Raw genomic sequence first — 23588 nt, 5'->3', positions numbered from 1 at the left:
TCTTTATGTTGGTGGACAGTTCAAGGACTCCCTCTGCAGGATTTAAAGGGAATACATCTTTTTTTAACCTCTGTCTCTACATTAGCAGATTTGGGGAATAAATTCAATGTTTCAGATTTTTTTTAACACCTAAGAATGCAAGTTAACTAGTTTCACTGTCATACAGACTAAAATATGAAAGTATGAAGGAAAACCAGAAGGGAAAACATGGACTAGAATTATTCGTTATTATATTACACATTTTCAGTACTTCCCAGCAGTATATAGCAAGTATTATAATAATTAATAATAATAATTCCTAATGATATAATTAATTAAATTAATGTGACCTGTATCCGGAGAAGCAGCAGAAAATGGATTGATGAATATACCAAATAGAAATGATTAATTCAATCAACTTCTGGCTAAAGTCAAGACTGGCCCATTTAGTATCGATGAGCTTCGTAGCTACTGTAGCTAGACGTAGTGACACTGTTAGCCACAGGTCTGATGGTGCTCGCTGAAACTCCTCAAAAAATGGTTGAACAGCCTCCTGGGCCAAAAATCCACAGTTGAAGTGTGCAACGTGTCCTGAAAGCCTACAATCAAATACAAAAACCTTTAATAACTAACATCATTGCCTACAGCAGGAAAGAGGAAAATATTCATGGCATTTTTTAACTCAAACTTAAGACTTTCTAATAACTTCTAAGGCCTTTTTTTTAAGACATTAGTGCTTAAAAAATAATACAGAATCATAGTTTTAAGCCTTTGGCATTTCATAAAAAGAAAATATATATAATATATATAATATTCCAAAGATTCTGCACAACTAGTACAATATGTAATAAATATACTGTAGCTGGTGTCGGTATAATATACAGTAACTGGTGGTTTATAGTCAAGTACTGCATGTTGAAACTTTTAATCTGCTGTTACTTACTATAATTAATCAAGTTGTCTAGTTGGATGTGAACGAGCCTGGTTTGTTTCTTGTAGTCTTGAGTACAAGGAATTACAATTTAAAAATTGTATCTGACAAGAAACCCAAGTCTAATCTGCATATATTTATTGAGTGTTTGATAGAGGTTAACAGAAAAGGTTCTCCACAGTGCTGTATCAGCGCTGCAGTACGGTCTGGCTACCAGAGGTGTCTAGTAACGAAGTAGAACTACTTCACTACTGTACTTAAGTATTAAAAGGCTGTATCTGTACTCTACTGGAGTATTATTTTTTTTTCTCCTACTTCCACTTTTACTTGAGTACATATTTTCGATGAGTTTAATACTTTTACTCCGATACATTTATGTGCTGCATCGTTACTCGTTACCGTTGTGAATTCCTCACGCTACGGAGACTGTGTAGGTTACAGTGTGTGTAGTTACGGCTATGTTAGTTATACGCTAATTACGTTAATTAATTAGTTAGGTAAGAAATCCCCGAGATCGTCTCGTGTTTGTTTACATTACGGCGGTTGCCTGTTCAGAAGTCAGAGACGATGTAAGTTTGTACTCTTTCTATTTAGCTATTGTTGCTACACCAACTATCTATTCTGGGATAGGGGGAAAAAAACACTGGCTTGTTTGTATTTCTTCAAACCAATCACAACTGTCCTGGGCGGCGCTAAACCCCGATAGAAAAGGTGAAGGGGGAGGAATATCTGGCGCCAGGCTTTATCCCAGCAATGTACATCCGTTCAGCCAGACTAACCGCAACATAAATGACTGAAGGTGAAAAAATAAATCACTCAACAACTGCACAAAGGGCTCCGTAGGCTACAAATGTCGTTTTTATTATTACTTTAAATAATGTCTAAATAAAGGGACTAAAGACATGCTTGTGTGACTTCTTCCATTATCAAAAATATGGTGTGGGGTGATGTTTACAGCAGAAATCTATCCAGGGAGGGAAGCGTGTGTCACCAGGTGAGACCGTTGTGGAGTCAATTCATCCGAAGGCAAATTAAATGAGTCCCACCATCACCACGGATGGTGTTGGTTGTCAAAAGTGGGGCAGTGATTTTTTTTTTTTTTAAACAACCAAATGTCACATTCAGAAGAAAAAAAAACAAACTTTTTTCTCATATATAAAAACTGAAAGGCCTGGATATATTTCTACTTTTCCACGTTTTTACTACAGAAATTAAAAAGAAAGGAACACACAAAGGGGGAAAACAGCTATTTTTTTTTATAATCAACTCCCTTTGGTAAAAACTGTAATAAATGGTCTTGCATTTTTCTTTTTCATATACATACTAACTTTAGCCATTTATCACTAAAGTCCACAGTAAGCTTGGAAAGTATTACTAGCACAACAACACAGATCTGTCATAAAAAGTCTGAGACTATATACAGTGTATTTACAATGTGAACGGCATGTGGACAGTCCTCCCAGAATGAGACGAGTGTGTGTTTGTGTGTGTGTACAAGCTGGTGTATTGGCAGAGGGCATTTTAAAAAGGTTGACTTCCAGGGCGGCGAGGATCATTTGTGTTAATAGAACTATATATAATATATATATATATACACAACACATACACTGGAATACATGTCAGTATCTGACATTCACAAGCTGTACAATTTTACAGTCTGAGACCAAACAGTGTTGTGAGGCTAATTTTCTTTCTTTTTCAGTGTTTTTTTATTTATTTATTTTTTTTTTTACATAAATGCAACAGTGCTTTTTGATGTTAACCCGACAATACTGTTTGGGGCTCAGGCACAGTTTCTAATAATGCTGCCATGTGTCTCGGAAAAGGATATGTAACCCTCTTTCGTCCGTGATAGGTACATAATTGTGATTTGGCCTTAACGCAGGAATGTCAGAACCAGATCTCTCCGACTTTGTTGTGCTCTCTTCCAAACCTTCAATCTGGGAAACAAAACTTTTCAAACATTTTCCTCTTTCTAAATAAGTGCACTTGTCCACCATATTGTTTTCCATGGATACTGTAGAATAACACTATCATAAAGAAATCCCTGTATGATGGATTGATTTCGATGGAGCTCTTACTCTGATGGCTTCAGACAAAATGGTCAGTCGAAAATCTAAACCGAAGCCCAGTTGTGATAAAGTACAAAAAGCACCACTCTATTGCACACAGACTCACTTTCGCAAAGCCCCTGTAGAAAAAGCTCAGGGAAGTTTGTTTGAGAAGTGGCTCCGAGTGCTGGTAAGAGCTCAGGTCTGCGACTGGATCATGACGATTCCTAAGTTTTGGCACCAAAGGCCCTGCGAAAAAATGGGCCCAGCTAAAAACGCTGGTAAAATCAGTAATCCTGCCGCCCCGGGTGCAACATACACGGTAGCTAGCTTAATTGTGCTCCCATGTCGGCCTTAAAAACACATTAATAAGCCCTCGTCCCTACCTCTACTCTTGACCTGTTTTGACTTCAGACCCAACACCCCCAGATATCAGTCTCTCTCCCGTTTCTCCTCAGCTACGGCGCCTTGCTGGGTGGGCCGTATTTGACGCGGTACTTGTTGATGTTCACAAAGTGAAGGATTTCTGGATTGCGGCTGGTGGTGCAGGGTAATAGGCCTTCACGCGCGTCGCCCATCAGCCACTTATTGGTCTCGGCGTTCATGTCGTGAGAGACGTGCTCCTTGGCCCACACGTCCACCCAGGCTTGGAAGCGTTTGTGCAGCCGTATGCTCACCCTCTCGTGTGACTGAGGAAAAACGAGACGTTGTTATAAAACTCAGTGGGTAGACAATGACATTTACGGATAGGATTCTTAAGTGACTAGAGATGATTAGTACATGACAGAACAAACCTTTAACACTGAACACTCAAGGTAAACGGAACGGTCTGAATCATTAGTGCTACGGTGAGTAGCTTTTTGCATTAGAGCTCCCCTCACTGGTGACTAACAGCCCCAACATGCAACTGTCAGCTCAGCTGTGATATAAATGTTACGTCCCTCTATAAGGCTATTAGTCCTATAAGCAGGGCTTACGTAGGCCTAGTTTGTACTGAACTTAAATGAACAGTTTGACATTTTGGGAAAGATGCCGTCTTACCACCAATTAGAAGAAAATATCGCTCTCACATCTGTATGGTAAACAGCCCCCTTCAGATCGAGCTGAAGATGGCTGTTTCCCCCATTTTCAGTCTTTATGCTGAGCTAAGCTAACCGGCTGCTAGCTTCTGCTACATATACATATATATACAGTGGCTTGCATAAGTTTACACACCCATGCTCAAGTTGACTAAAAAGAGGAATAAAAAAATCATCTTTTGGAAATTGATCTTAATGTCTTAATTAAATAAGTAGGAAAAATCCAACCTTTAAGTGCACCAATTTTCTTTGTGAATGAATAATGTATCGTAAATAGATAAATGTTCTTCCTTAAAATACAGGGGGCATAAGTAAGTAAACCCCTATGTTAAATTCCCATAGAGGCAGGCAGATTATTATTTTTAAAGGCCAGTTATTTCATGGATCCAGGATACTATGCATCCTGATAAAGTTCCCTTTGGAATTAAAATAGCCCCACATCATCACATACCCTTCACCATACCTAGAGATTGGCATGGTTTTATTTCAGTTAGCCTAATAGCTGGTTTGATTTGCATTGAGAGATGATTTTATGGAAAGTACCCCATGCCAGTCTCTAGATATGGTGAAGGGTATGTGATGATGAGAGATATAACACACGTACTGCTCCCCCTACACCTTGAGCACAGTAAGGAAGTAAATGGGAAATCCATTTGGCTAACTACATAGTAGTAGGAAAAAGCAGTGGATACCTGGTGAGCTCGCAGCAGGGCAGTGCGTCTGTACATGTAGTCCTCAGACTTAAAGACGTACACCATCTTGTAAGAGTTTAGTTTGAACATGCACTCCATTTTCTCCTTTTCCAGGGATTTCTTGCCACCCTCGCAGGCCTCTTTGTCCAACTGCTCTCGGCCCTTCTGGTACTTCCTGATCCGCCTCAGATTCCTGGTTTCGAGTGCAAAGACAAACGTGATGAGAGTGACTAGTGACACGCAGCAGGAATGTGTCAGTACAAATCGATTGGAGTTCATGTAATCAAAAGGACTCATGTTCGACTTCTGCATTTGCATTTCATAGAAGGAGATGTGTTCAGTTTAATAAGCAAGATAGTCTGATGTTATGCAGTAAAAAAAAGAAATGTCCTTACCATTAACATCACCCTATTTTTTCTGAGTCAAAAGAAATAAAACTGCATTCACAATTCAAAAAATTATTTGCAAAATTGACAAAAACAATTGACCTGATGTGACAACTTACCTGGGAAGAAAAACTGGCTTCTGAGCGAGGTGCTCCCTCAACTCAGGTGTGGTGGAATCTGGGTTTAAGTAGCGTCCAACATAATCAGACCAACGCTGCAAACAAAGGACAAGTGAAAAAACTAATGTAAGACACAGATTAGGTATATACACACTGCTACTAAACACCAGTATTACCAAGAGGTTGGCAATAGGTCCTTACTGGCATTTCCACTCCAGCTGGAAAGTAGACCCTCTTACTAGACAAAATGTAAAAACAATGACAACTTTTATTTGCATTTATACACTGGATATTTGGTACCCTCATTTAATATAAAGATATTACTTATTGTGACAGCAGCCAAATAAGAATAATTCAAATCTGCGTGGAAATTTAAGACTCGTCGTAAGCCAAAAATAAGGTCCCAAGTCCCCCCTAGTGTTGGCAGTTTAACAACCATCACAGATAGTCTTGCTTTGAAAGTCCTAACTGTTTTGTAAAACAGAGAAAATAAGGAAACATTGTGCGGCTTGAGAATAAAAAGGTTATTTCCCCGCGTTTATCCAAACCCATTGCACACAAGCCGAACCTTAAAAACGGCAGTCTTCAAGTGGGTTTAACAGTTTCTCACCTCAGCCTCCATGGGCTCGTCTGAGTTCTCCTCCTCTGTGTCGAGCAGCTCCACCGTGAGCTGCACCTGCCCTCTGTGTCTTGAAAACATCACCTGAGAGAGCGACAGACAAAGCAAGTGTGAAGCAAAATGTATTCGGAGTGAGAGAGATGAAAAAGCCAGGATGTCCTGAAGGCTCAGAGGGCTGAGGTGCAAACTAGGTAACTGCAGCATCCCAATCGTGTGCCTAATTTTCACTGCATGGCTCGGCTCCCTTTTGGTACCAGGTTTCCTCTACTTTGTTTCCCACAACAGATAGTAGCCCCTGAGTGTCTAAGCCGATCGTCATAGCGACGCTGCGTGAAACTGCCGTAACATCACCTTCAACTCGACACACTGGATCCTGAGGAACATCTGCACTCCGTGAACTGTACGGCACAGTTTTGCGGGTTGCCCTTTTTTATTTTTATTCTTTTTTGTCCTGTGTTGTGCAAGTGACAACTCTATTGACGATTCTCTCTTACAAACAAGCTTACATATCTGGATTAGGGCTGCACGGTATGAGGAAAATATGCGATAATGTTGTTAAATATTGCGATAACGATGTAACGTGCGATAAACCGATACTAAAGTGTACTCAGTTCTGCCTTTCCGTTGCTTTTAGAATTCTGCTAAAATGTAACAAATTGCTTGTTGAATTTAAAACAAATGAAAGGAAATCATTTCCATATAAAATTTAAAAGGCACCACTAAAAAAAAGGAATGACATTTTAAAGTGCAGTTTTCTACTGATATTTTCTCAAACACAAAAAAATCTCTGATTGTCTTTCGCGATATGTTGCAGCCTTTCAGAATGTGTTTATTGCAGCAGTTGATATCATGACAATAAAAAAAAAGATATATTGTGCAGCCCTAATCTGGATTAATCAAAGCAACCACTTTGCACTCTGCAGCCTTGATTTAAATGTACTGGTACTGCTCAATTTAATGATTTGAGTGGCCGAGTTAGCTCAGTTGGTAGAGCAGGCGCACATGTATAGAGGTTTACTCCTTGACGCAGGGGTCGCGGGTTCGACTCCGACCTGCGGCCCTTTGCTGCATGTCTTTCCCCCTCTCTCTCTCCCCTTTCATGTCTTCAGCTGTCCTGTCAAAATAAAGGCCTAAAAATGCCCCAAAAAATAATCTAAGTAAAACTTTTTTTAATGATTTGAATGTCTATTTTACTATTGATTTTACTATATATATATATGTTATTATAATGTTTCTAAATTTCAACTATACTTCTTTTGTTGTAACTGTTTGTTTCTTGAATGTATTTTTTATTGTTTATGTTAACAATGTGTTTATATGCCTCTGTAAAGCACTTTGCGTTGCCTTGTGTGTGAATTGTGCTATACAAATAAACTTGCCTTGTGGAAAATTTGAAATTGAAGTACTTGTCCTTAAATGAACTTTAATTGAATTGGCTGTTGGAACTTCATGCATTTACCTTGAAGCAGTTCTCATCAGACATGAGCTGCTCGGCTTTCCGCTGATACAAGGCCTCCGCAGAGCTCCTCGAAGACTGGGTGGACATGGTTCCTCCGCTGGCGCCGTTAGCGCTCTCTGAGAGGTAGAGGTCCGTTACTTGGACACAGATCTCATCACTCACGATGTGCTGGAGCTGGATGGAGAGAAGGAATTGTTTTTTTTTTTTTTTTTTTTTTTAAATGGGAAATAACTATTTTAAAAGTGTCAGAATTACTCTCACTGTGCTAATGGAGGCTCAATGTGACCGCCAAATGACACAAGAAAGCTGGAGGTGAGAGAACAAACGGATGCTTGCCTGCCGGACGATGCTTTGGATGAGCTTGTCCATCGTGAAGGCAATGTAGGCGTGAATAGTGAACATTTCCCTCAGCGAGTCCTCGTACTGGGAAGCCTCCATATTTCCATCAAGCAAATTCCTAACCATCTCCAAGAAGGCTGAGTAGTAATCTTCCACCTCAATGTCCACTGGAGAGAAGAAATATTATAAAAAAAAACAACTATTGAGACGGCTGAGTGCAGGGTTTTTCCTGCAATGAGGAATTTTTGGCACCAAAATAATAAGAATTGAGAATATAATTATTTTCAAAGCCTCTCTTTTTTTTTTTACCAGTTTTGTTAGTTGGGGTTTATTTACTCAAGCATAATATACGTCTTGTTTATCAATTTGACAGAAATAACAGGAAAATGCATAGATTTCTGTCAAATAAGGTAACACAGACTCATTGACTACCCGACCGATCATGCTTCCTTTAGAAAAAAAAAGAGGAATGTGAAATATGTGTTAGAGAGAAGGAATGTGGCCCAAAAGTCAACGGAATCAGAGGTTTCATCTTCTGTCCTCAATAGGAAAAGCAAACAAGCGCAGTGCAATGTGGTTTAATCAAGAACACAAAACATGTGAGGGACTGTCTGTCGTTACTCACTGGGCTCCTTCAGTCTCAGCTGGATGGCTGGATTGTCGCTCTTCTCCTTCTTCAGTCCCAGGACTTCCCTCTCCCAGTCTCGTTCTCGGACCTCTTCTTCGATCTGTCGCTCCGCCTGCCCGTAGAGCCGCAGCAGACGCGAGCACAGCGTCTGGTGCAGCCGCAGGAAGATGTACCAGTTGTTGTTGACGTAGTAGAGGTTGTAGGCGTCGTCAGAGCCGCGCAGCTTCTGCGCCGCCGTGTTGCTGAACAGCAGCTTTGACTTGGAGGGGCTCCCGCTGCCGGGAACGCCGTTGTGCTTTTTGGAGGCGCCTTCCTCCAGGTCCATCTCCTCTTCCTCCTCCTCCTCCTCCACGTCGGAGAGCTCGCCCCGCTGCGAGAACAGCATGTCGGGGATGAAGTGGTAGATGATCTGTTTGATCTTGTATTTGTCCTCCTTCTGAATGCTGGTCTGCCGCTTGACATGGTGGATGATGAGCGCCGCTGCATCCTCCAGGATCTGGCTGTCCTCGTACGCCAGCGCCAGATGAGGACCCGTGGGCGGAGTGGTGTTCTCCTCAGACGCCTGCTCCTGGTGCTGCAGAGCAAAAACAATTCAATGTCAGCATTTGGGGTTGCATTCAATATATGATTCGGTGCGATGCTAACCTTAAAAAAAAGTGACTCTACGGTCTCCTGTTTATTCCTATTTGAGATACATTTTCCTCAAAAAACATGATATTATAACAGGGTTCATACGCATTTTAACCAATACTTTTCCATGACTTTTTGGCAAATTTCCATGACTATGTTTTCCTGAAAATGTCAGTCGACATTATACAATAAGAATAAAAATCTGTGTTAAAGTTTACCCTCAGAGGTTTAACAATAAAATGAATAACAATTTATGTGGTTAATAGAATAGAACAAATAGAATAGAATAGAATGTTGAGGTTAGGACGACGTGAAAATACATTTATTAATCACATATTATTATGCTGTGTTAAAAAAAAAAAAAAAATTCCATGACTTTTCCAAAACTTTCTGGGTCTTTTTATGTTTCCAAAACCTTTCCTGGCCTGGAATTTGCATTTTTTTAATTCCATAACTTTTCCAGGTTTTTTCAAAACGTATGAACCCTGTTATAAACAAAATACTAACCATGGCATTTGGTAAATTCAGGTTTTTTTTTGCATATTTTGTGCGAGTGCTGGTACTGTAGTGAGGAGGGCCATGAGAAAGAAACTTACCTCATCGTAAATGCTTTCGATTTCATTTAGCAGGGACTTGGATCGAAGCACTTTGGTGTCATTCTGTTTGAAGTTGATGCCTTGATGGTCCAGAGACTTGAGGTAATACTTCTCGTTCTGCTCCCTCCAGATCTTGTTGAAGCCTCGTTGGGCTTCCCGCCACTCTTCCTCCTTGGTCTTTAATCTGGTCAGTGGAGAAGGCAAAGTCAAGTAATGTAGACACACAATCTCTGAATTCATATTTTACTACTAACTAAAATCAGCAACTTTTACACTCAAACTAAAAAGGTGCAAAGGTGTGTCACTTCACATCATCACAAGATTTAAACATCTTCTGCAACATTATGCATTTCAGGCAGGAGTACTAAATTAAAATACTGGTAGTACTGGAGTTTGTTTCTTCAAATTATTTTGCAGCAATTGAGAATGTAGTCTACAAAAGCACGCATTACTTTTAAATTCACAACTCCAACATCATTTTAGCTTTTCCTTCCCTGTGTGCATTAGCGGGTTTATGAGCAATGGTTCATAACCTCAGCCTGGGCCAGAAAGAATCACACAGGTTTCTGTTTGCATGTGTGTACCATACTGATTCTTCACAATTTTTAAAACTACATCATAGATACCTAGTTAAAAAAACAATCTCTTAACTAAAAAAACAGCTTCTATTTCCCAATACACAGATCGGATAATTAAAAAGGAAATAAAGAAATAACATCATTCAGGAGTTTGTTTGACTCCCACCTTTTTAACACGATGGGGACAGAAACGGCAGGGTTTTTCTTTAGGCCATCGATGATGTCGGGCGCCTTGTCTCCGTATATCCTCTGGATGGCCTTACGGTGTACGACCTCCGAAGAGCCGCCCAGTGTGCTGTCCAAGCGGAACTTGGCCTGCTCCTCCGCAGACATGCGGGACAACTTCCGCTGTACCGTCTCCAGGACTCTGATGGTCGCCAGGTTGGTCTCCAGGACTACATCCAACTGTGGGCGTGAAACCACAGCGGTTTTAATATCCATTGTTGTGTCTGTGCAATGCATACCCAATTATCTTTAATTAAAAAGCTCATACTGTGTAATATTCTTGTCGTCTACTGTTCGCCACTGAGCAATTTCACTGTAGTAATTCAAGTGTTCAGGGATGTTTTACGATAAAGATTAGAAATAAATAAATCCTGGAAGAGGACAACGTAACATCCATTGGAATTAGGGATGCTAATTTAGATTTTTTTTCCTGACCATTAGCCGACCCAGACAAGCAGGCAATTCAGTCCCAGTTCACCTGTCCGGGAGAGTTAGCAGCCATGATGTTGCATACACTGTCGTGGACACATGCTGCCACTTTCTATTTAAGTTTAGCTGCGAGGTTGTCAGCTGTGTGTCTTCTTGGCATACTCTGTGTTAGGACAGCCGATTTAACCCTCCAGTCCTCATAGATATAGTGACATGTAATTGTCACATGCTCCGTTGTGAGCGCCGTCCAGAAGACGGCCGTGAGAGCCACGAACTTAGCAGGAAAAAAAGCACTCGCAAGTTGCATTTTAAGCTCTCGTCTTCTGTTGAGTTTTTCTGGCGGTTGGCATCCATGAGTTGTATGACTGCCACCTACTGGATTGTAACAGTTTCACAGTGCAAACTATTTACAGTGTCCACCCAAGGTTCCAAATTAACCTTTCTTACACCAGCCAAATGGCTAGTGAATGTTCAAATTTTCCAAGTTACTTAATAGATCACCATTGTGTTTTGGCTGGTGAGTGAAGCAAATCTACCAGCCCCATAATATACATATTTTGCCAGAATTTGGCTGGCAAATGGTGCTAATTTTGAACCCTGTGTCCCCCTAAAGCGGTTTTAAGCTCTCCAATAAGCTCCTCCAATCAAAGGCATGTGTTGCCCCTCATGAGTTGTATTTAAGAAGTAGATTGTATAGCTTATTTTTCTATTACCATGCAACAACCTTAAAAAAATGTAATAGTTTTATTTAAGTTTTTAACTATGTTAATTGGTCAAAATTCTTATTGTCGGTTAACGGTTAATTATTAACATGGAATAAAATCATTTTTCACCCGTGTGGTGGCATCAACATACAAGTCGTAAAAGTTTAACGTTCCTGCTCACCTCAAAGCGTTCGTCCTCACATCTGTAGATGTGCTCCTCGTACTGGGTCTTCTTGGAGCTGACAAACGTGGAGTCCTCAGACCAGGAGGGGAAGGAGACCCAGGTGTCATTTAAGACCTGGACACCACAGAAACAAACACAGTGTCATCTTTAAAAAAAGGTCCACACACTTTTCAATACATCTAATCTGTCCACATTAAGATATTTTTGTTCAATCGCTAAGTTGGGTATGTTCTTGACTGGATCAAGATAAGACAATTGGAGTTTCAGTAATCAGAAAACTTGTCATCGTGTTTAAAACAGAAACTTGACCCATTAAACACAAATGATAACACCGTTCATGACACTTTCTAAATCTAACTCTTAACTTTCAGTTTCTCTCTCCACTTGTGTCACTCTTACCTCTTTACAAAGTGGAGTTCTGCCGGTGCACTTGGGCTGTTGGTAGCTTTTGGGCAGAGCTCTGTAACTGGAGCCTAGTCTCTTACAGGAGGCATAATCAATCTCCATGGCGATGCCTTCGGTGGCCCGTTCCTTAGGGTATGTTTCGATGTGGGACATTTCCCGATATCCCAGGAAGTTTTTGAACCAGTTGAAGAGTTCTGGGAATTTTCTGTGAAACGTAATTAAGTGAAAAAACATATGTATGATATATATATAGTGTATTGTGAAAAAATACATTTATGTCATTTGCCAGGTGAGACGACAGAGTGCTCACCCTAAAAAGGGCAACACCAGCTGCACTAGTTCAGCCCTGGAGATCACCTCCTGATTAAAGATGACCAGACACCGCAAGAAGTTGTCGTAGGCCTCTGCACTTCGCAAGGCTTTGCGCACCTGTGGTGAGAAATAAATGGAGGGGCGGTAGGTGAGCTTTTCTAAGCTTTTGCTTTGAATTTAAAATGCTATCTGAGGAACTTATTTATTGACTTATTTAATGACTGTTTGCTTTTCAAATCAACACAAAGATAAAACGCAGCAAGCCCTCACCTTCTCAAAGAACAGAGATTCTGTTCCGACTCCATGCTTGCTGGCCTCTGCCACCGAGGGATCTTTCAAATTCAGTAACTTGGGCTTCTTCTGTAGCGTAACCAAAATAGACATGAGAAGACATCGGTACAATAATGACTAAAAACAGACAGGAAGCACGTCAAATAAGAAGGACACGGGAGTGGACTATAGCTTCAGCAGCATGTGAGAACACATGCATGTACCTTGACAGGGGGTGTGGTCCCGGGAGTTGGATGACGACGGATCTGGCAGCCGTTCTGATTGGGCCTCTGTTTGTTGTTGAGCTGCAGCTTTTTGGCAGTACCACCGTGGTCGTTCCGTACAGACTCTGCCTTCTCAGCTGTGGTCTTACTTAACAGCTATGGAGAATACACAACACTGATTAAGACGAGGGTACATGAATACGCTCTCTTCAACTCTGGATCTGCAGAACTACAGTGCTTAATGTGGATTGTTTAACTGGTACAAAGCATCTAAATAAGACTTATTGAATAAACAGCACATCCTAAAAGAAACTCCTCCACTCCATACTTGAAATGTGCTTGTACACCTGCTCACCACTGAACTGTTGGCATCAGGGAGAAATTGCCCAAACTCTGAGAGCAGGTCTTCTTGGTTCTTGAAGAGTCTGGCCACTTGAGCGTACACCTCCTGCTCCGTCAGAGCCGGTGTGTAGTTCCCACCAGCCTCCTTAGCGTTACGCTGCTCCTTCTGTAGTGGACAAACACTTTACTGTGAAGTTATATTCAAATATATTTGAATATCCATTTTTAAGCATCATGTCCATAAGAGGGCAAACCAATACAACAGAACTACTTGTGTAATGTTAGTCCTCTCTCCCTCTCTTTCTCTGGAGCGTGCAGGAGGCAGACGTGACTCAGCAGATTACACCGCCGTCACGGAGCCGTTCGTAATTTGGTCATAAACCACCCAGTGTCTTGCTTTTCCATGAATTTCCCCCGACAATATTTCCTCGTTGTCTCTGCAGTTAAAGATTTACGTTGTGCTGTATTCTTCTTTGCCCTCGTTGTTTGTTTACTCCCGGTAGCGGCAGCCGGATGATAGAACGTCATCCACACGCCCACTCGCTCGGCGATCAGACAGGAAGCTGAACGCTTAGGAAATAGCGGCCCGCAAACGATCGCGCGCAGCAGATAGCTGCCGTTTTTTTTTTTTTTTACTTTCTTGTAATAAAAAAAAAAACGCCTGCGTTAATTGCAATTGACTATAGACTTTATTGTCCCCGAGGGGTAATTCTTATTCACAACACTGTACTTTATGGACAGACTGTTTACAGAAAAACGGTACAAACATAACAGATTGACATGAATGACACAACGTGACACAGACAAAGTGTTACAATTTCATATTAGCAATGGAAGAATTTGATCTTTTTAAGCCACAAAAGTACTTCATTCCGAAGTATCACTTAGGTTTCAGTTGGGGCCACTGACCTGGTATGTGTGGAGGATCTCCAGGAAGGCTTTGTAGATGTCAGGCTGGCCCTGGAAGCGGTTCTTGATCTTGTTGACGTAGTTGATGGCGTGGTTGAACTCCACAGGCTGGTTGTTCTGCATGGGTGGCCCAGTGGGGGTCCCGCTGAGTGGCGGGTGGAGCTGCATGGGCGGGGAGCGAGGAGAGGTGTACGCAGGGATGGACGGATTGCTCTGACTGCTCGGTGTCAACGCCTGGGGCTGAAGAGGATGGAAAAGGCCAAAACGTTCAAAGTTTTAGAGGTATTTAAGATGCTGCACCACAAAACACTATTTTTTTTTTTTAAATGTTTAAACCACTTTGTAAAGATGGGAATAACAAATTGTATTAGGGGTGGGAAAAACAAATCTATTCACATACAGTATGTATCATGATTTTTTTTTTTAAGACAATTTTTAAAATGAATTCCTTTCCCTAGAATCAATATTTTTTATTTATTTATTTACCAATGATTCGCCTAAATTAGTGCTGTCAGTTAAACGTGTTATTAACGGCGTTAACGCAAATCCATTTTAACGGCGTCAATTTTTTTATCGCGAGATTAACGTTCTTTTTAGCATAGCAAACTTTGTCGTTTTTTTTCACATGCTGTTCCAACAACTAGTAACGTTAGAAAAACTACAACACCACACCGGATCTAGCTAGACCGGAAACACAACAACAGGCACGCCACACACACTTGTTTGGGCTTGCGAGCCGGCCAAAGAGTAGTAGGCTAACGTTACGTTTTGAGTGGATGGGAGCGCGAGATGCCGAAATGGATGCTAATAAGATTCTGAATGGAAAGTTTACTTTTAAAAAAGTTGCCAAATTGTTCCATTGACAAGACCAAAGTGATCTGACGGTGACTACATCATATCCGTTTCCAGCAAAGCAAAAAACGCAGAAAATACATGTTATGTAGTTCATTAGAAATGAAATACAGGTTAGACTGACTGACATGTGATGTGCATTCTTTTTTAGAAAACAATTCTTTTTTTAGAAAGTCTCATGATATACTGTCTCTAGAAGTGCATTATTCATCTTTTGTTTTTGTTAAAGAAGGAAAAGAGAAGCACAATACTCAACACTATCGAATCCCAATACTTCTAGAATCGCAATAAATGGAAATCGCAACACAAATCGAATCGGCAGCCATGTATGGTGAAAGAATCAAATCGGGATAAAAGCTTTTTATGTATTGTTTGTACAACTCTGCTGGTATCGATCACTTCCCACTCGGAATCACATACCTTGCTCATCTTGGCGGGGGTGGGCTGCGTCAGAAGGGGCGGAGCGGTGGTGGTTGCAGCAGACGGGAGCTGGGGCGGATGCTGGGTAGCTGCTACTGTTATGGGGATGTTCTGGACTGAGATGCCATGCGGGGTGATGTGGTGGATCTGACCAGGCGTGGTCACGTTGACTAGGTCGTTGGTCTGGACCTCGATCTTGTAGCCAGGTGGCAGGAAGGTGTTGAAGCCCATGATGAGGTCGGGGTGGCCTTTGAAAAGCTGTGACACTCTGCTGATGACTCCAGGGGTGTCAATACTGGAAGAAAAAAAGAAAAGAAAAAAAAGACTTAATTAAAATCTATTTTGACTGTCATCCCGTTACACTTTGAGTGCGAATGAACGGTTTCAAAAACACAAGTAGAAGCCAAACAAGCCCTTTCATTACGGCAACAACAGTAGTTACATGAATACCAATAAGTGACTCAAAGTGAGTTTGCTAGTGTTTTGTTGTGAAGGAAGAGATGATAACATTAAAAGAAACAAGGTTCAATTGTGCACACAGTGTAGAAACTTATTTATAGGTCATTGAAGGATTTAACCAGTTGATTGTCGTAGCACTGTCGTATCTGTATTCATGTCATTCACTTTGTACTGTATCAAACTTCATCAACACCTGGTACATGTAGGAGAAAACACAAGCGAAATCAAAGCGAACCAATTTTGAAGTCCAACAAAGCTCGGAAAAAAGTTACATTTTTTCAGGAGGTGCGTGTACACTATGATGGGACCATCTATAGAGCCTCTGCATGTAAATATTGGGTCGCTTACTCAGAAAAGCAAAAAACTGCCTTAAGATTTGGGGATTAGTCATGTATTATGGATTGAGATGTTTGATTACACAACTTTAAAGATGACTAAAAATAAATTCTTAAACTCACAAACCTCTGACCTCTCACCAAACATCTGAACAAAACTGCTCTTGATGAACTGTTAATGGAGGGTTAACTGGAGAAGCCATTGCCAAATTAGTTAATACAAAGCTAATTAAGACTTTCAGCTCCACACAACTCTCTCTGTATTTCTCAGTATGGCTGTGTTCAGGAGATTGTGTCGTCCGGTGACTTTCCCGCGCAGACACTCGAGTGATGATAATGACCTCTTCTGAAGAGTCCATCATGTTTTTTTAATCCTACGTGTCCTCCTTGGCTATTAGCAACTGCGTGGAGGAGGGGTGGGGACTGTGTGCGATCACGTAAGGCTTGTATCATGTGGACGCGCCAACAGTTTTATTGTCAATGTCATTACTTAGAATTCCCCATGGGGGTGACGGAAACTACGCACTATAGCTTTAAAGTAATGTTATCAGGTATTTCAGACTTATGTTGTTTGAAGAATAAATCAACATTTCTTGGTTGTATCTCCATAATTTAGTCACAATTTCATCCTCACATATTTTCCCCAATTTGACAAATGCGGCTACAACTGTCTTGTATCAACTGTCATCGTGCTATACTATACCTGAGATGTGTACATTCAAAAGCTGCCAATGTTGTGGGTTACTGAGAGTTTTACCAAACCAAGAGCAGCTCGTACCCTTTAAACTTTAGATTGTTCTGAACTAATGCCAACTTTTAGCTACCATCTGTGACAGGAACAACAGACTGGTCGTTCTCAGCAAATGAGGTCAGTGAAAATATGCTAATTATCTTTATGGAGGCAAACAAATCTCATGATTTTTCCAGGATTGAAAGACTAGTCAAAGGCTTTTATGTTTTTTGGGAATCATTCTGGTTAGAAAAAAATCTGAATGAGATTTGTGGCCTTATCCTTCAGCTTATGCTGATATATAGTTATTATAATATTATTATCAGTAATGAATTTTTCCAAATTATCACACTGTTGTCCGAGGCAGGACTAAAAGAGTAAGAACTCATCAAATGTACATTTTGAACACAAGTTGGCCGACTTTGGGTGCGCATCCTAATAACATCGTCTTCTTCTGTAAAATCAATCAGTGGCCTCACCTTTGAGACTTGAACTCTTTCATTATGTCCAGAAAGTCATTGTAGACCTGAGGCTGGTTGCCAAACTGCAGTTTCACTTGATCCAAGTAGGACAGAGCATCTTCCACCTTCGGGGACAGAGAAGAGAGCAAGTCAATTACATCAATCCGCCAATCAGTTTTTTCTTGTACATTTCACAATTGGCAGCTGTGCCCGGATCATTAATTAATTAATTAACAACATTAATACAGTAAAATAACTCTAACTTCATATAACAAATCAGTGACCATTTACGCTACCATCACATTTTTCAAAATCTTGACCGACACTGGGAAGAAAAAAAAGCGGTAAATAAATAATTTAACCCAGGTCTAAAAATTAGGGCTGTCAATCGATTAAAAAAATTAATCTAATTAATTACATACTCTGTAATTAATTAATCGAAATTAATCGCATACATAATTAACAGTGCCTGAACCGATACTTTTTAAGAAAGTAAAAAAAGAAAAGAAGAAAAAAAACATATATATTGCAATATATTGAATCGTGACCCATGTATCGTGATACGTATCGTATCGCCAGATTCTTGCCAATACACAGCCCTACTGTGAACCATGTGTATGGCTGGGTACAACAAGGGTTAAAGGGGAAACCCTTTGTGTTTAGGGTGAACCAGCCATTTAACTAAACAGAAAATGTGCTCAAACCAACAAATTAACTAAACATTTATTGGGCAAAAAATACACACGTCCCTAAAACCTCTAACAAGGTCTGTATATTTATTTTCACAAACTTCTCTGGCATGAAAACTCCTTGACATTTGCAGGTTTCCCATTGGACCTGGCAACTGTAAGAACCTGTCAAAATAAAACATGCTGACTAACCTTGAGCCTCTGGAACTGCTGGCCCTGTGCAGAGGCTTGAGGAGGCGCTGTATGGCTGTGCCCTGACATCACTGAGGGCCCGTGGGACTGGACTGCTGGGCTATGGTGGTGGGACCCACCATGGACGGCTGGGCTTGGAGTGTGCCCATGCCCGCCACTGTTTTGGGCCACGGTGGGAACCTGGGAAAGTAGAGACACCTATAACAATGATTGCAAGTTGTTAACTTTAATATATCTGGTAATATATCTGATGGATAGCACTATGACCTTATCATAAAAGGAAACATTATTTAAATCACCACATACAACAAGTATGTACAGCAATTTATCTTCATAAAAAAAGTGAGCCATGCTGGCGGCTTACAGAAAGAAAGAAAACAGAGTCTCTGACACGCGTTAAAATGACAGCCTGAGTTATGAGCGATGGGTGACTTAAAATCTGCTGTATTTGACCTAGTTTCAAATCTATAATTCAGTGAGCTTAAGACAAATCTGCAGTGGACAAGCAGAGTATACCTGGTATCCCTGGGGGACGGAGTACTGGACGCCTGCTGTGGGCTGCATGTTGTCTGACACGGCCTCATACACAGCTGGGGCTGGGGCAGGGGCCAGGACGCGATGCTGGAAAGCCTCCGCGTTGCCAGCGAGGCGCCGCTGCTGGGACGCAAAAACCGTTTCCTGATCCTCCAGTCGCCGCTTCATTATGAACTCATACTTGTAAAAACTGAGAGGCCTGCAAAGAAAGAGCATATGGACCCTATTTCACACTGGCAGCCTTATGGCAAGTTATCAAAATCTATTAAATCAGCCTCTTGGTTAAATTCAATACTTTAGGCATATGGTAGTAATTTTTCTTTTACTTCAACTGTGAATTTATGGATACATACAGTGCCAGCTAGCCACTTCTGTTGTTTGGCTCGAAAAGAAAATTATTATATAGCGTACTGATTTACTAACTTGTGTCAGTTTTAGTTTGCGATATACTTTTGGGATGTTTTTTTCCAGAACTAGGTCAAAGTTACAATGACATAAGATTAGGTTTGTGCATGTCGTTGCAAACTGACTCCAAGTGTCTGATTACACTTTTGTTTGAACTTGCGACATCCCGAGCCTCTCCAGCAATGCCAAGCCTAGAATTGTATTCCCAAGAGAACGGCTGATCAGCCCCAAACCTAAAGCTCCGTCCTGCTACATACGCAACAACAGAGCAGCTACCTCACCAAAGGACGGCCGCACAGATAGTGCAGCCATGCAACAGTATGAAAATGAGGAAACTTTGTATGTACACAAGCAGATTGCAGGGGGGTATTTAGGGAAAAGTAAGCCGTTAGGAGTTGCAGAGCACCCTGAAACAGCAATGTACATCTTTTACTCTTTTATGGACCGCCTCGGTTGTTTTATTTTATGTATTTTTGTATGTAAATAATCTCTTTCTCTGGATAATAAAGTTAAATGTTATTTGGCAAAGAGGAAAACTCCACTAAAAATACTGTGGGATTATTACCTTACATACATTTCATCTTCCTTGTTATAAATAGTATATTTATATATAAATAATAGTTTAATTCATTGAAGATTTGTGTTCTAAGTTGAATCAAATCTCCACACTTTGTAGCTACATAACTTGAAAACCCCTGTGAATACATTACCGACAGTTTGGGGTTTACAAATGAGAAAGAATGGTAGTATACTACTTAACATCAATGTGAACAAGCTACCATTTTCCCCACAATACCTTCATCATGCTCCCACTCAGTGCTAAAGCGTTGACTAAATACATCTAAATGTTAACATGCGCTGAATCTAAAACTTGAAGTCTCCGTAGCCAATGAAATGCAGACAGCCTACGTCATCGATGCAACAAACAGGTGCTGTGGGAACGTGGGAAGTCAGCCTGCTTTTCACAACTTCCTCAGGACAGCAACAACTCGATAAGCACCTGAGTGAATTGCGTTAAAGAAAGACAAAGCTAGAAACCCTACGGTGGAAGAATAAATTACGTTTCAAAACCCGAATATCGAACAAAAGTGACACAATGACTGTCAAACCGAACTAGTAAACGCCTCCGACAGTGGTGCTGTTCAACAATTCTCGCTCTGAACAGCCGCAGCCAAAGAAAACGAGGCTGTTGTATTTTTAGAAACTCCACTTTACTTAGTGTAGTAACGTTAGAGTCACGTAGAGACAAATGCAGCTATGTCTGCTAGCTACATGCTAACAGCCGTTAGCCGACAACAGCGCTTCACCATCCCCTTTATGGCCTGGCAACACAAGCACCGACCTCGAGTTACTGCACGACGCTTTCTCCCACACCCGCCATTTAGCTAGAGCGTGGCGCAGGAGTGCTGCAAATTACACTCCATTTCAGCAGGTAAGCACGCAAAAGAGCTGACGTACTAGCCGTCTGGTGCCTTTTGAGCTTAAAAGTATACGAAAGAGTTTTTTCTATTAACTACGCCGATAACTTGTTTTGTCGACAGAGGTTGTGAGCTGCCAGTTAACTGCTAGCTAGCTAATGTAAACAACATAAGTAGCCCGACACCGACCAACGTCTGGGGCTAGCAGGGAAGCACATGCAGCTAACGATTAACGATCTGGTCCGCTGTTGCTGATACATGCTAACGTTATCTGAAGCGAGCATTAGCTATCGATTTATTAGAGTACCTATATCGGGTCTAAATACGAGTGAGTGACATGTAAATAAAGGTCGATTCCCCTTGGGCTGTACTTAAAACATCTGCTAACGGTAGGTATATAGCTAGCTGTGTTAGCTTGCTGAATGAATTCAGCTGAACTCACCCCTCTCCCAAGCTGAAGATCGCAAATGATGCTTTGATAATCCGTTATTTGTGAGTTAACCACTACACCTTTGGCCAGGGAAGATAGCAAAGTGACGTATGTGCTGAAAGCAACTTATCAGTTGCTTGTGATTTAAAATAAACAATTCAAGCTGTGGGCTGCAAAGTGAAAATCTCCCCGAGAGAGGAAAACAATCTCCGTTCGGTTAGCTCTGGGGGGAGGCGGGGTTTCAGATATGCCCCCGCCCCCGACAGGCGCTATTGGTCAGTTCGTTCAGAGGACCCACGTGAGGGCGGCGCGACGGGCCCGGATTTTGAGTTTGAACTGTCAATCAAGGATTTTCTCGCACAGTTACCATGCACGCCCATTTTGAGTTGAAGCGCGACAATACCAGCGGTGAGTGGAGTCCCGCTTGCGGACAGTATAACATGTTAGGTAACTAAAAACCCCTGGCAATGTGTGAAACTATTTAAAGTATATAAAGTATGAAACTCTAATACACATCCAAACTTGCCTTCTCCCCCAGTACACACAAACACACTCTCCATATATTGATAACAATAGTATCATAGCGAATCATTTATTTCCACTGAGTGAAGCATCAGGCTCTTCTTATTACAGACAGACAAATTTACATGTAGGCCTACATTCAATTACAATTACTTTTTTGTGGTGTGTGTGTGTGGGTGCATTCATGGCCTGATTAACCTATTTGGGGGCCCCTTCTCACTCCAAGTTTCCGTCAAGTACAGTGCACACAGCACACTATAGATAGCAGCTTCATAGTATTTTGCAAAGTAGTACTCATATAACGGAATATTACCTAGACTCGATTTTCTGTATATCAGTTTGTGGTAATATAACGAAACCCTTCATAAATGCACCATGTGAGCATAATATAATAATTAAGGTCTTACAACTAGATTTTGCCGCATGGCCCCTCTACAGGACAGGGACAAAATATCATCAACTTCTGACCCAGCGGTGAATATAACATACTTGTGTGTATAGTTCCACTGGACGTTTCAACACGCAATTATTCAACCAAGCACCTGCCATACCATAATACACTGCAGTATCTAGACTTGCACTAACCATGTAGGCCACAGCAAATTAGCAGGCACTTGATTGGATGTATTGAGAGTTTTAAAGTCCTATCCATCTCATGAATTAAGATCTAGATCTCGATCTAGCTACACAAAGCTACTTCCTGGACTTTGGTAACACGTGACTTTGTTCTGTAGGAGGGAGTCTGCTTTTGCACTTGTGTCCCACCTCTTTGTGGACACTTCAGCCAATCATTGCCTGTCACCGTCATTACAAATCCCAAAAAGGTGGAACTTCCAAAATAAACCATCGCCCACGACAGGCGGAGCTACAACACCAGCCCGGGATTCCTCACTCCGATCCAGGCATCGGATTCAGCAGCAACCGTAGGCTGCAAAAAACACAGCTACTCACTATCCCAACTGGCTTTCCCCACATAATTGCGTTGCACTTTGCAAAAGATATGCTCCCGACCGAAACCAGCATTTGTCAAAAATACGCATGGGGTCAATGCTTAAAACGCAAAATATAAGAGCATTTTTTTCGGCATCTTAACAAGTATTTTTTTTCCCCAAGTTTTGTTCAAAAGCATGCAAGACAAGGCACTGCGGGCTGTTGTGAAACCCCTCCACAACACCGTACTACACGGTGCACACGGTTAAGGAGGAGGATCAGCCGGCCACTGCACTCAGCGTCGATCATCGACGTAGGTATTTGCAGGCTGCACTCCAAACAAAAGGCACTAAAATGCATCATCTGGTAATTGACGCTTGCATGAGCGCTGGTAAGCATGGTGAAGTAGGGCCTATAGGCGGCTAATACCGCATCTTTTCTAGGCGGTAAGAGCTGATCCAGTTGCCCTTACTAAACAATGCCAAAGTCAAACGAAAGGGGAACTACGGCGTCGCTGTGTGGAAACATCGGCACGGTGGAGCCACGCCATTCTCCGCGCTCCCAAATAACACGCAGCCCCATTTCCCGCAGAGAGAGAGAGAGAGAGAGAGAGAGAGAGAGAGAGGACGACCGCGTCCTTAACAAATCATATTCTTTGTTTACTTCAATAGTCGGGAGTAAAATGTCTAACCTGTCTCACCACAACAACTCCCTCCCCCTACCGATCCATTAGCGTATGCTCGCACAACGCTGCAGACATAACGTTAAATGTTTCGACTTCCAGACAGCGGGATGCCCCACATTATCAGCACACAGCCCGGGGGGAAGATTGTTTACTAGCAGAGAAAATTACGCCCTGCAGATTTTGCCATCTATGTCGTTATGTTTTGGCTATTCTGTAGTCGTTTACGACCATAAAAAGCCCCTTTCAGTTCGTTTAAAGACACAAAAGGCACGACTGGCCACAACACGCGTTCCACTTCGAAATAAACATCGTTCACTTGTTATAGAAGCAATACTGTTGATATTATTTAGTTTAACCAGCTGTTACATACCCAGGAAAAAGACTCCTTACTCCGGATTCGTGTTTGTAACAAAATAGTTGGATACGCCCCCCTCCG

The 23588-nt window shown here is 41.5% G+C and overlaps 1 protein-coding gene across 6 annotated transcripts; it reads right to left on the bottom strand.

Moving 5' to 3' along the window:
* Positions 1-1746: 1746 nt before the first annotated feature.
* Positions 1747-23588, bottom strand: sin3aa (SIN3 transcription regulator family member Aa). 6 transcript variants are annotated; one of them, XM_036003130.1, is made up of 22 exons: positions 23523-23588; positions 18745-18961; positions 18229-18426; positions 17366-17472; positions 15363-15657; positions 14091-14339; positions 13195-13347; positions 12840-12995; positions 12616-12705; positions 12344-12462; positions 12028-12238; positions 11626-11742; positions 10253-10491; positions 9509-9692; positions 8280-8856; positions 7652-7821; positions 7316-7489; positions 5848-5940; positions 5238-5332; positions 5128-5149; positions 4733-4925; positions 3416-3650 (listed from the first exon to the last, which is right to left on the bottom strand). In XM_036003130.1, exons 2-21 carry the CDS (start codon positions 18928-18930, stop codon positions 4782-4784), a joined length of 3579 nt encoding a protein of 1192 aa, XP_035859023.1. In that variant the 5' UTR covers positions 18931-18961; positions 23523-23588; the 3' UTR covers positions 3416-3650; positions 4733-4781. The 6 variants fall into 6 exon arrangements, with proteins under 6 accessions (XP_035859019.1, XP_031172450.2, XP_035859021.1 ...); XM_036003126.1 differs by lacking the exon at positions 5128-5149 and having other exon boundaries at positions 1747-3650; XM_031316590.2 differs by lacking the exon at positions 5128-5149 and having other exon boundaries at positions 1747-3650; positions 18229-18408.

Source organism: Sander lucioperca, chromosome 7 (assembly GCF_008315115.2).
Source record: "Sander lucioperca isolate FBNREF2018 chromosome 7, SLUC_FBN_1.2, whole genome shotgun sequence".
Lineage (NCBI taxonomy): Eukaryota > Metazoa > Chordata > Actinopteri > Perciformes > Percidae > Sander > Sander lucioperca.
The sequence above is the reverse complement of the archived record's forward strand: the minus strand, read 5'-3'. Positions and strand labels throughout refer to the sequence as shown.